Below are 12,162 nucleotides of genomic sequence, written 5' to 3' on the forward strand. Positions count from 1 at the left end.
TGATACACTGCCATGTTTCTCACCAGCACATCTAGGTAACAATAACCTCCCCCAGCCAGAGAGAAATCTGAGCTATTGCAAATCTGCAATAGCATTCCTACACTCCCTCTACACCTCTTATTTAACTTCTAGCTTTTCCCATTGCAAGCATCTGAAAGTTTTTAAAACACCCTTCTTTTCTTATTACTCACTAATCTGATGTGTTTCTGTGCTCCCTAACTGCTAACTTGTCCACAGGCAAAGTATATTACACGTTATTATAGTACACATTACAGAGAAAATTGCCATTGCAAAAACAGAACCATCCCTACTAACCCTCTCGTAACTGTCTGTGAGAATGAGAGGATTTTGCCATGCTAATCTTGTAGTTTTCTTTCTTGCTTGATACCTCCCAGGCCCTTAGCATCACTTTTCCTCAGTGTGTGTAAATTGTCCAGATTTCACACTACACAATGATACAGCAATATTCTCAGTACCAGGAAAAAGGTCACAAGGGAATTTTCAAGAATAAGGATAAAAAAAATAGCATTACTCCAAACTGGATACTGCATGCCTAATGCTATGCATCCATTTGCATAATATTACAAGCTATTTTTATTCACAGCACCCCTGGAAGACTGCAGTAAAATAAGGACTGCAGTTCATCGGGACGTGCACAGCTTTCATCAACCACAAGCACTGGTGGCAGTAGATCTACTTCACTGGAATTTATAACACAGACTGTAATTGAAGGAGGGAGCACATAGAATTTGGCGTCCAAAATCTTCTAAGTGCTCGCATTATGAATGAATCTTGATTTGTATGTTGAATCTTAAGTTCTGGTAGCAGGAGAAAATACTGCTTAGGCCACAGAAATGGCTGGAAAAGAAGTACATAAAACCTCAGAGGCATTTCCCTACTGCCCAGTCAGAATAGATTTGCTAGTGTATTCTATACATGAGACCTTACTTCCTGCACTTGGGCTTTTGTCAATATTTGCAAAAACAGTCTGCGTAAATGCCCTTGGACTTCTGAATCAGCACAGCCTCAAGGCTGCACAGATATTCTGCCTGCGGCTCAGCCCTAGTCCCACTTCATGCCCTGTCTCATGCCTTGGGGCAAGGAGCAGTTTTTAGTGTAAGTTTCACATTGCTGAGGGAGAAAGCTTGCAGGGCATCCTTCTGCTCATTCTCTCTTGCTCATAGAAGTGTTCACCAAAGCACCATCACAGGAACAAACTGACTTGCCACACACTGCTGGTTGAGCAACTTCTTAAACTACTAGAATAAAAAGGGGAAAATGGGTTTTTCAGCATGCACATGTGAATAGACAGCTTGTGTTTGCACATGTCAAATGAATTTTGTACCCTTGTCTTTCTGAATCTCCTTGGGATTTCTTGCAAACACCAACTTGATTCAGTTCAGGCTTTCTGATATTACCAAGATTTATGAATAGCCAAAGGGCAAGTGTCCAGAGGATAGGGCCAGTCTCTTCTCAGTAGTGCCCAGCAATGGAAAAAGGGGCAACGGGCACAAACTAGAAGACAGGAAGTTCCATAGGCACATGAGAAAGAGCTTCTTTGTTTTGAGAGTGACAGAGCACTGGGACAGGCTGCCCTGAGAGGCTGTGGAGTCTCCTCTGGACGTATTGGAGATCCACCTGGACACTTTCCCACACGCCCTGCTGTACAGAACCTGCTTTAGCAGCAGGTTGGACTTGATGATCCCCAGATTTTCCCACAAACCCCTACAATTCTGTGATATGAAACCCTGCTTCCTTTGCTTTCATTCTGTTGCTAGGTAAGTGAGAAAAGCAGAGTACCAATCCTAACTTTTTGAATAGGTCCTTAAGAAAAGTTCTAACTCCTTGTGCTCTTACATTTTTATACGATCATAAGGAGTGGCTGAGACTTCTTTGCCAAAACACAGCAAAGTACAACCTTATCTGTCCCAACCATATTGCAGCAGCTCCTTAGGAGGGTGAGGAAGTATAGAAATAATGTTGATTTTTTTCTGCATTTAGCCTGAACATAACAACATTTCCTATTCCACCCCTTCCCTCTTTGCTCTATTTTACACTGAGTACAAGCTTCATCATCGTTCTTAATTAGCTGGTTTTGTTTTATTCAATAAGGCCAAGAAGTACTACAGTGGAATTATTTACAGGAATATGTTATTGAAAATTATATTTCAGTGAAAAGCTTCAGAGCAAGGTAAGATAGGGATCTCGCAGGTTGAGAAAAAGGGAGTACATGACTTGCCTCAAACCTACTGATGCAATCGTGGTAACATTAATTGCTCAGAGAAATTAATCATCAAGTTAAACAAAATTTCTTCCTTTAAAAAGCCTTATTAATTACAGAATGAAGAACATCATCTTAGATTTTGACAGCTGAGTCGTCTTCAGAAAGAAAATTAGTCTTTCAAAGTTGCCATGACGAATTAGGCTGTTTGGAATCAGCTGTCGCTCTTAATGCAGCACAGCAATTGCTACTGCATTTGTTCATTTGGAAAGAATGCTAAACCAGTGAAGATATCTGAAGAACTAAAAAATGGCTTGTTTGAAAGAATGTCAGCTTTCGGCTGCAATCAACCACTTCAGTTTACAAGGAAGAAAACAAATCCTCAAACCATTTCAACCCTGCTGCATTATATTAGGAGGAAGATACAGACTTTAATGAAATTAATACATTAATGCTTCCTGAATCCGATTAGAGTTTAACTTGCAATTTTTGGCCGTACTGAATTGTTGTAGGAAATGCAGTAATAGCTTTGACAGGATAGGGATATTTTTGGAACAAATGTTGGAGCTGAAAGAGCCTGAGCGCCACACTTCTAGCTGCTGACAGCAGCTCAGTGGTACAGTTTCATAGCATGATGCTGGCACCACATCACAAGGCCTACTTTTTAAAAGTTTAACACTACAAAGCACGCTTCAAACTGTTCAGTTCTCCACCAGCTCGACAGCAAATGGCTTGGATGAATCTTGAAAATGAGCAAGAAGAAAACCAAGGAGGTAATGATTTATTAAGTAGTATTTTCACTCCCCTTAGTCTCCCTCTTTCTTCTGCTCACTGTTGATTGTAGCTGCAGAAGTGACGGCTCCTAGCATTTACTGGTTACAGGGGGTTTGTTACTGCAGCAGTCCACACTCACCCTCACTTTGCAATAATCCTTCACCAACCCTCCTACCTCCTTACCCAGAGGAATTAACTCTTCATCACCCTTCAGCTTTAGCACAAAGTGCTCTCAGCTGTAGTTGCTTTTGTGCTATAATTCAGCTGTAGTTTTGAGCTGTAATTTTCTTTAATACTTATCTCTCACTGTTTTGCTTTTTGTTTGTTTCAGCAAGGCACTCTGATTCTGCAGTACTCACACGAGCACTTGAGCAACTCAGAAATAAGTAACAGTAGGCAAATTCTGACATTACGATTCATTTACAATACTCATTTTCCTTACGACATGTAGGTCTTCCACCAGAAATTGCTTACAAACACGCTGGAGGGGATGAATGAGTGCAACATATTTATGTAAGTTGAGGGAACAGCCAGGACAGCTCAGAGTGCCGATGACAGCGCTAGCCCTCCTAGCACTGCATAGAGGACGAGCGGTTTCTCAGCCTGCTCCCACCACAGCTCATCACCGACCGACACCAGCAGCACAGAGCTCCATCAATTCTCTCCGCGAACGATTTATGCGTCCTATTGGCCCCGCCCCCCGGATCCCGAGCAGCTTCTCATTGGCTGCGGCAGGCAGCGGGCCGAACGCGGGCGTCGGTGCGGTGACGTCACAGGGTAGTTCCGCTCGACCCCGCGTTCCGCTGCGGCGGAGGGCAGCTGGAAGCGGTTGGCGGCCGCGCCGCCGCCCCCCCAACCCCTCCCCCGCGCCCCGCGCTGTCAGGCGGCCCTGGGCAGCGGCGGTGGCAGGAGGAGGGGCAGGGAGCGCGGGCGGCGAACGTACGAAGAGGGCGGAGAGCCCGGAGCCACGCCTGGGTCAGGTCAGTCCGCGTCGGCTGGGTCGGAGAGGGGGGACGCTAGGGGCAGGGAGAGAGCTGGCCGGAGGACAGCGTGGCAGCGTGGCAGCGTGACTGCGCCGTACCGCCGCTCCTCGCGGCTACAGAGAGGGGAGTGAGGGCTGCCGGCGCCTCACCGTGCAGAGTTCGGGCGCGGTGCCCCCTGCCCCTCGCGCGCGGCCCCCGGGGGCTTTCGAGGAAAGGGCGCGGCTTCCTCTACCCTTCATGCCGGCTTCTCATTGGCTGCGTCTAGCAGGGGGGCGGGGCCGAGGCGACCGCGGCGTCACGTGGGCCGCCCCGCCTAGCACCGCGCCTCCTCTGCCCGCTGCGGCCGGGGGCAGCTGGAACCGGTTGGCGGTGCGAGGTGAGGGCGCGCGCGCGGGGGGCGGCCGTTGGAGCTGAGGAGAAGAGAGGCCGTGCGCGCGCCGAGCGGGCTGGGGCGTGTGTCGGCGGCGCTCTTTTGTTCGCCCTGTTTAGTGGGCGGCTCATCCCGTCAGGGCGCTGGAGTGGCGCCTCTCTGTACGATTACTCGTACAGAACGTTCTTACGTCTCCGCGCGGTGACGCTTCGCGGAGAGCAGAAGCTGCTCACGCGAGTGGGCTCTTCGGCTTCGGGCTGCTGGAGGAGGCGTGCCTTTGTGGCGCTGCGGGAGCTGCGGGACGGCGCTGCGTGCGCTTTGCCCGCGGCCGAGCGAGGCGGGCTGGCGGTGCCCGCGGGCGCCTCGTTACCGCCCGGAGCGCATTGCTGGCCGCGGGCACGTGAGCGAGAAACGGAGCGGGCGGCGGGTTGCTGAAATGGTGCCATTCCTCGTGTTGTTTTTAAAGATCACGGTCTGAAGAAGCACTGTGGCGTGGGGAAATTCCTGCCTTTGGGCCAGCGCGGTGTGTCTGCCTCGCCCCTGCGAGTTTGTTTTCTGCCGGCTGCTCGTACTGCAGTGCAGCAGGGCGCTGCTGGCTCTGCGGCCGTCCTGCGTAGCGCGGTGTGGGGCTGGCAGAACCCGCTGGCTGTGCGGGAGGGCACAAAGGGGTTGGTGCTGTAATACAGCTTGTGAAATTCTCACCCAGTTGACGTCTTCACAAGCACGCCCTCTCACCTTCTGAAATTCTGGTGCTAGGTATAATAAAACTAAGTAGCGATAATTGGGTACTTTAAATGTATTCTGTAATATTCTGATGCCAACAGCAAGCTGCGAAGTCTGTTCTCCGTGTTAAGTTTTAATTATGTGTGAATAGATGCCATGCAAATCTGGGCTGCAGTGCCCTGTGCTGACCCTGCTCAGGCCAACGTGCGCCCTGCTGTCAGACGGCTTGGCTGCGATTGCGGCACCTTTCCCTGACCTGAGCTGGACCTCTCTTGGTGTTGTTAAGTCTCACCAGTGTGCGCTTTTAAGGTGGAGGGTGCCTGCTTAAAACAAGGGACGTACAAAGCACAGCCCTGTGGATCTTGCTCTTTTGCTCTGCGTATGCAAAGCAGCATCAATATTTTGAAATTATTTGAGAATATGCTTGCTTTTTGCATTAACTTGCATTGGTTGGTTTGGTGAGGGAATGTGTGCTATTCGTGTGAAGGAGCCTCTTTGTACACAGGTTGACTGCTGTTCTACAGACAACTAAGCAAATTCAGTGATATGGTGGTTAAAATATTCTTACTTTAAGGACTAGATCACTCGAGGTATTAAAGTACATTATAGGATTATCGTGGTACCTGGCTTTCTAATTTAAATGTTTGAAACCTTTGAAAAATCCCATTAAGTACATATGTAAAAATTTAGATGCCTGGATATATATATATATATATATATATATATATATATATTTTTTTTTTTTTAAATTAACCATTAAAAAGCAGCTTTGGATGTATTTTATCCTTGTGGTGGGGGGAAAAAGTATGTTCTATGTTATCCACTCATCTCTAAATGTAATGTTATTCAGGAGTTTCAGGACGACAGTTTCATGGCAGACCCTTCTATCAGTAGCATCATTTACTGGATAGTGTCTGCAAGGAGTGGTGCAAAGAGGCATCATGCTGTATTTCAAGATAAGGTTGCTTTGCTTTGGCTTTCTCCTTGTTAGCTTGCCGAATACAAATTATCCTCAGTGGATAAAGTCATGGTAAAGGGTCAATGTATCATTTGATCTAGGTCATCTAGCATCTAGAAACTTAAGTTGGTTTAGTTCATGGTTCATCAGATGCGTGAAAGGGAGTGTAGTTTACAAAGCTGGATTCTCCCCTTGCACTGGCAGAACAGCATTTTGCTTCTTTTATCTTAAAGGTTTTTTTTCGAAGTTCTTATTTTCAACAGAAGACCTTCGTTTATACCTCGCCCCTCCCTTTAGAAAGCTAATGTCGGTTTCTCCAGAGAGTTAGTCTTTTTCTTCTCTCTTTCCCTATTAGAATCATAAAATGGTTTGGGCTGGGAGGGACCTTAAAGCCCACAGTGCAATTCCAACCCCCAGCTCAGCTGCTCAGGGCCCCATCTGACCTGGCCTGGAGCAGCTCCAGGGATGGGGCACCACAGCTCTGGGCAGCTGTGCCAGGGCCCGACTGCCCTCTGAGTAAGGAATTTCTTCCTAACGTCTACCCCAAATTTCCCCTCTTTCAGTTTAAAGCCATTCCTCCCTGTTCTCTCACTGTCAGCCCCTATATAAAGTCAGTCTCCCTTGTGTACTGTACTGCTGCAGTGAGGTCTCTCCAGACCCTTCTCTTCTCTAGACTGAACGAGCCCGTCTCCCTCAGCCCGTAGGACAGGTGCTCCAGCCCTCTGGTCACCTTTGGTGACCTCCTCTGGACTCACTCCAACACATCTTTCCTGAGCTGAGGGCCCAAGGCCTGGAGGCAGTTCTCCAGATGGGGCCTCGTGAAGGCAGAACAGAGGAGGACAATCCTTTCCCTCTCCCTGCTGCCACCCCTCTGTTATACAGCCCTGGGTCCTGTTGGCCTTGTGGTCTCTAAGCACATGCTGCTGGCCCGTATCCAGCTTTTGTCCCCAAGTCCTTCCCTGCAGTGAGTTCTCCCTGTGTCTGCACTGGGGTCTGGGATTGCCCTGACTTAAGATTTCGATACGTTACTTTCCTGCTACTGCTCACTGTACCCAACCATTCTGCAGCCTGTACAGACATCTCATGGTTGATAAAGTCAATGTTTTATTCATTCTTTGTTAATGCAGTTGCCTAAAATGGTTCCTGTCTAATACGTGGGCAGGAAAAAAACGTAACTTAGAGACTTAGGAGCCTGGAGGCCTCTATGGGAGTGGAAGGGGGTGGAAGAGGAGGAAGATCACGTCATCTTTCAAGCCTGTCATCTTGTCCTGCAGGTATTGAAGTCAGAGCCTCAATCCCATTGGAGATGTTATTACAAATCTTACTTCAGAGAACGTGTCATTTGGCTTCATGAAAGCTGTGAATTTTGATGAGTCTAAAGTTTGTTCAGTATTTGTAATCTAGGATATTATGTTTCAGGATTGTCCCAGATTATATGTTCATATAAGCCTGAAATACTGACTGCAAGATATGGGGTGGCAAACAGCCGATATCTTTTGGAGTACTTGACTAAGGTGTGCAGCTCTGAATTCACTGGAAAGCTTAAGGAAGTAAGTGGTGGGAGGGTGTGATGGCAAGGTGCGTCTGCTGCTGCTGCAGTCATGAGGGGCTTGATGTACTCCAGAAGCATAAGCCAGAAGGCTCAAATAAACTTCAGACTGGGAATTATTGAACTCCATGTTCTGGTATGTTTTGACGACGACTGAAAATGGTCTTGGTCTTCTCCATCCGTGATGACATCCCTAACCTTTGCTATCTCATTTGTAGAGAAAAGCTGTATTTTGTGATCCATTATCAGTTGATTGTATTATACTAGAAGGGAAGTGCTAAATGTTATGTTTCTGTTCTTCCAAGTGCCTTCAGTGGCTGCTTTTTTTGTCACTTCCCAAAGTGATCCTTCTAGAATGAGGAGAACTTGCAGACTGTATTTCAGGATGTCCATTACCTGCTGCCACTCTTACGTTCCTTCAGGTGTCCTTGAGGAACATGGAGATGTTTACAGGCTATGTTAGAGCAAAGAGTACAGTTTTTCTTTTCCATTCAGCGTGCACATTACTGTGCCTGAGGCCTTTGTTGCCTTTCTTGTAGGTGCATGAGGGAAGGTAAGCAATTCTCTGAAACTGCAAGATTCCTAGTTTCAAGAGGAAAACTTTATCTCCTAGCAAGGGATCCAAGGTTGCACATAACCATCAGGCTATTGATCTTGTCCCTGCCCTGGAAGACTTGCAGATAGCTTGTTTTATTGTGGGGTTGGCTGATGGGCAGGGTTTTTTGAGTCAGACTTTGGAAGACAGGTCAGTTGGGCTTAGGACTCAGAGTATCGCTGCTGTGCAGTCACCATCTGCTCGGGGAGCCTCCAGAAGCTGTGTGGAAGGTAAGGTACTGCTTTGCAAAGGGAGGGTGATTAGAGAATAGAGCTGTGATATGGTGGGTAAAAAGAACTTGTTTCTGTTGTGAAAGCAGGAATCTCGAGCTGAAGAAACACGTTTTTGATGTGAAGTGCTGGTAGGGTTGAGTGAATGTCTGCTGGGTAGGGCTTGTGTATCCTGTGAGTAAATGGCTGAGCTTCATGCGAGTGTCCATCGCTCCCCTGCACAGGGGTTAGGATGCCCTTACATCCAGCTGCAGGCAGGGGATGGCTCACAGGACGGAGGCAGTTGTTTGTGCCCCAAGCTGGTGTTGAGTCGTGTGTGGTTACAGCAGATGTGAATTCAGCTTTTGTGGTGTTGAACCCAGAGGTTGTTTATAAATGGTGGTTGTGCACAGTCACAAGTCTATATGGCTGAATTGGTTAACACTTGCTAACTAGGATATATAAAACTTTTTTTTTCTTATTACAAAGCTGTTCCAACTTACTACTTGACTTCTCTCCAGCAGTCCCTCTGTACACAAGCAGAGGATTTTGCTGTTCCTCCCCACCTTTAGCAAGGTGGTATTGAAGGCTTGAAAGCACGTAGAGTTTAGAACATGGGCATCATCTCACCTACTGGTCACAGAATCTGAGTATTTAATCTAGGGTTTCTTGTCACTTCCCTCTAGGGATAGAACTCTGTCTTCTCAGAAGTGGTCATAGCTGGACAGTGGGACCTTTGGTGCTTTATGAAATTAAAGCGTTTTTTGAATCATGTTAAAGTACAGAACGATTTGTAGGTGCAAGATGATATGCAACAGTTTTGATTTATGATCTACAAGCAAATTTCTGCTGAAATACAGTTGCTGGGTGAACATATGTCATCTTTACTGTGCTGGCATTCAGTGCTCTGCTGGAGTAGATATTTATTTAAAATGAGAGGCAGTGCTGGAGGCATGAACTCATGCTTGAGTCTGGTGGTGTGAACTGTAAAAAAGGACAAAAAGGACTGAGTTTTCTTGTCCTGCTGTGCATGCCTTGGGCAGGTTGGGAAGGCCTTGAAGATAAAAGGCCTTTTAAGGAGAATTATGAATTCTTTATGGAGTTTATTAAAATTCCTTACAGTTAGTTACTGTTGCATAGAGAAGTAACATTGTTTTGTTAGTCATTTTTTAAAGCTCACAAATATATTTTAAGTAGATACACAGAATTTTTACAGCACCAAGTAAAATGCTTTATAGATTTGATAACAGAGGTTCTTGTTTTCCATAAGAGTGGGTGGATGGTTAGTTTGGAGCAGAACAGACGTGCTGGTTTTGAGCTTTGTTTTTGTCAGGCTGAATTTTGAGTCATGTTGCGTGAGCGGTGGAAATAGGTTTTATACATGCTGAAAGCCTGTTCTTCCTTTGGGGAACTGGGTTCAGGCCTCAGCTGACAGCTGCCTGTTTTGTAGCCTTTGCCAAATCACTTTTGCCTGCCTCATTTCCCTTTTGGCTCTTTGCAATTAAAGGGTGTCCAAGCAAGGACAGTGTGTGAAGCCATCCAAGGCCGCGAGCCTGTCAGGGTCTTTATAATAAACACACGACTGGCTCGTATGTTCTGCTTCAAAGTGAAGCTTTTCTGTCACACAGCACCAGTTTTGAAACCGCAGCTTTATTTTTGGCACTGAAATGCTGCATTTTAACCTTCTCATGTCTATAAATAGCTGCCAAAAATAAGTTCTAGAGCGTGTTGCTGTTAATATACAGACCACCCAAAGCAGGCACGTCCAACCCGCTGCCAGCACAGCTCCTATTGCCCTGCGCAGCCATGGCGGTGGCTCTGCCCCACCAAGTGGCCCGGCGTGGCTGCGCGCCCATCGCTCACAGCAGCCACGCGGCTGCGTGCTGGTGGTGCCGGCTGGGCTGAAACGGGCTGCAGGAGGGTGCAGGGCAGTGCTGGCAGTTTTGGTAAGTGATTGTGAGCAGTGTGATGCTTTAGCTGAACACAGGCCTGAACGGCAACAAATATGCAGCTGTGCTTTCTGTTTTGATGAAAGAATGTGAGAATAGATTTCAAGATTGCTGAAAAAATCATCAAGTTTTTGGTATGTTCATTTGAGAGCATCTGTTTTCAAGGATGAATATAGGAAAAGCAAAACTTCATCAGAAATCTGACAAGAACTCACTCAGAATTGCAACCCTTTCCATTGAACCGGGCTGTTGCATTAGGTCACAAAAATAAGATCAAATATCCCACTAGTTTTTTTGTTGTTGTTACCCTCCTTTTGTATTTCAAAAAATATTAAGAACCAAAAGGTTTTGTTACTACTATATATGAATTATAAAACACATATTTTAAATGTGGCCCAAGACAATTACTTTTCACTCAGTGCAGCCCAGACAAGCCAAAAGGTTGGAGACACATGGCCTAATGATGCAGGCATGACCAAATTCACAGAAGGCATCTACTCCTTATGCAGCTTCTGAAGTGTGCTTATTTCTAGCATCAGTACTTTGCATTGTTTGTTTACAGCCATGTTACTTGTGAAGCTTAAGTGCAGAATGTGTGGCCTGTTTAGGAGCAAAGTTAGTTATATATACATATAAAACCAAATCCCAAGACTCACATGTTGCATGATACTGATAACTTGCATATGCTGTTGGTTTCAATGGTCTTTTTGTGTGTGTTTCCTCTCTCATAGAACAAGCAAAAGATGTGGTATGCTGTTCCTGAAATGTTGTATTTTTCTCTCTCTCACTATAGGAGATTTCAGCTTTCCTAAGACAAAAATTCTGCAAGTATGACCTCATCTCAAGTGACTTTTGAAGTGAGAGGACCATCAGTACCAGGTAATGCAATCATGCCTACCACAAGCTTTCCTTTTGCTATTGTAGAACTGGAAGAAAACTGATTAGAAGACCATTCAAAGGTTTTTTATGTTTTCTTCAGGACTAAAGGAACGTGGCAGTTCTAGTATTAAAGTAATTTATTGTAAAATGCCTTAAGAAATAATTTCACACAGAAATACAAACAATTCCACGCAACAATTTTGTTGCTCACTCAAATAGCTATGGTACTTTAGAATTAGCATTCTGTCTCTAGCAGCTTCTTACTCAGGAGTATTTACATTCTGGGCTGTGATAATTAAGCATACGTTGATGTGTTTGTTCTATTTTTTTTTTATTGCTCATTGTCCCTGTTGAAAGCTCTGTGTAATGAGGTGTGACCTCTGCTGGGTGCTAAGGGCAGAAAGACCCTGCAGCTGAATTCCACCTTACGTATTTCAGAAGAAACAGCTGACAGTCCGTCAGGTGATAACAACAGAGCCACTTGTTCCTAATTTAGATTTGTATTAATTTTCTCCTGTAGGATGCCTCCCATCCTGAAGGGTTTAGCTGATGTATTTCTGCCTAATGTTGCAACAGATAGTTTTGTTTGTAGAAAAGCACCTTAGAAATAAATTGATAAGATCCATGTCTCAGTAGGATTTGGTAACAGAAAGTTCTGTTAGGTTCAAGTCCCCATTTAATTCACAGAGTAGCAACTGATAATAACTTTCTGTTTTCAGCAAAATTTCCTGACTTTTGGAAAAGAACAATGTTTGGTTTTTTTATTTACTATTGGCCTTGTAAATGTCTCTAAGCTCTGCTGCAGTTCTTACTGAGAACCAGTCTGAGCTTAAAAGTGTTTGCAATTCTTTGCAGTATAGAAGTATTTCCGTAGCAGTTTTAGATTTTCTGTGGGGTCCCTCCTGTTTCAGCTGTGTTCTTAGAAATGGGAATCAGAGCTAGACTAACCCAG

General features: G+C 45.6%; 1 protein-coding gene across 6 annotated transcripts in view; it reads left to right on the top strand.

Annotated features, from left to right (window-relative positions):
* The first annotated feature begins 3,878 nt into the window (after positions 1-3,878).
* GPCPD1 (glycerophosphocholine phosphodiesterase 1) overlaps positions 3,879-12,162 on the top strand; it is a 40,178-nt gene continuing 31,894 nt past the window's right edge. Inside the window, exons 1-3 of one of the 6 annotated variants that reach the window (XM_042837100.1) lie at positions 6,547-7,303; positions 7,449-7,579; positions 11,125-11,210. In XM_042837100.1, coding sequence (XP_042693034.1) covers positions 11,162-11,210 — 49 coding nt within the window. In that variant the 5' untranslated portion in view covers positions 6,547-7,303; positions 7,449-7,579; positions 11,125-11,161. Of the gene's footprint in view, positions 3,976-4,284; positions 4,355-6,546; positions 7,304-7,448; positions 7,580-8,186; positions 8,404-11,124; positions 11,211-12,162 lie in introns of those variants that run through there. The other 5 variants (XM_042837183.1, XM_042837260.1, XM_042837345.1 and 2 more) reach the window with 5 other exon arrangements.

This window comes from Centrocercus urophasianus, unplaced genomic scaffold (assembly GCF_019232065.1).
Source record: "Centrocercus urophasianus isolate 14NV4802_14NV808 unplaced genomic scaffold, USGS_Curo_1.0 seq_10, whole genome shotgun sequence".
Lineage (NCBI taxonomy): Eukaryota > Metazoa > Chordata > Aves > Galliformes > Phasianidae > Centrocercus > Centrocercus urophasianus.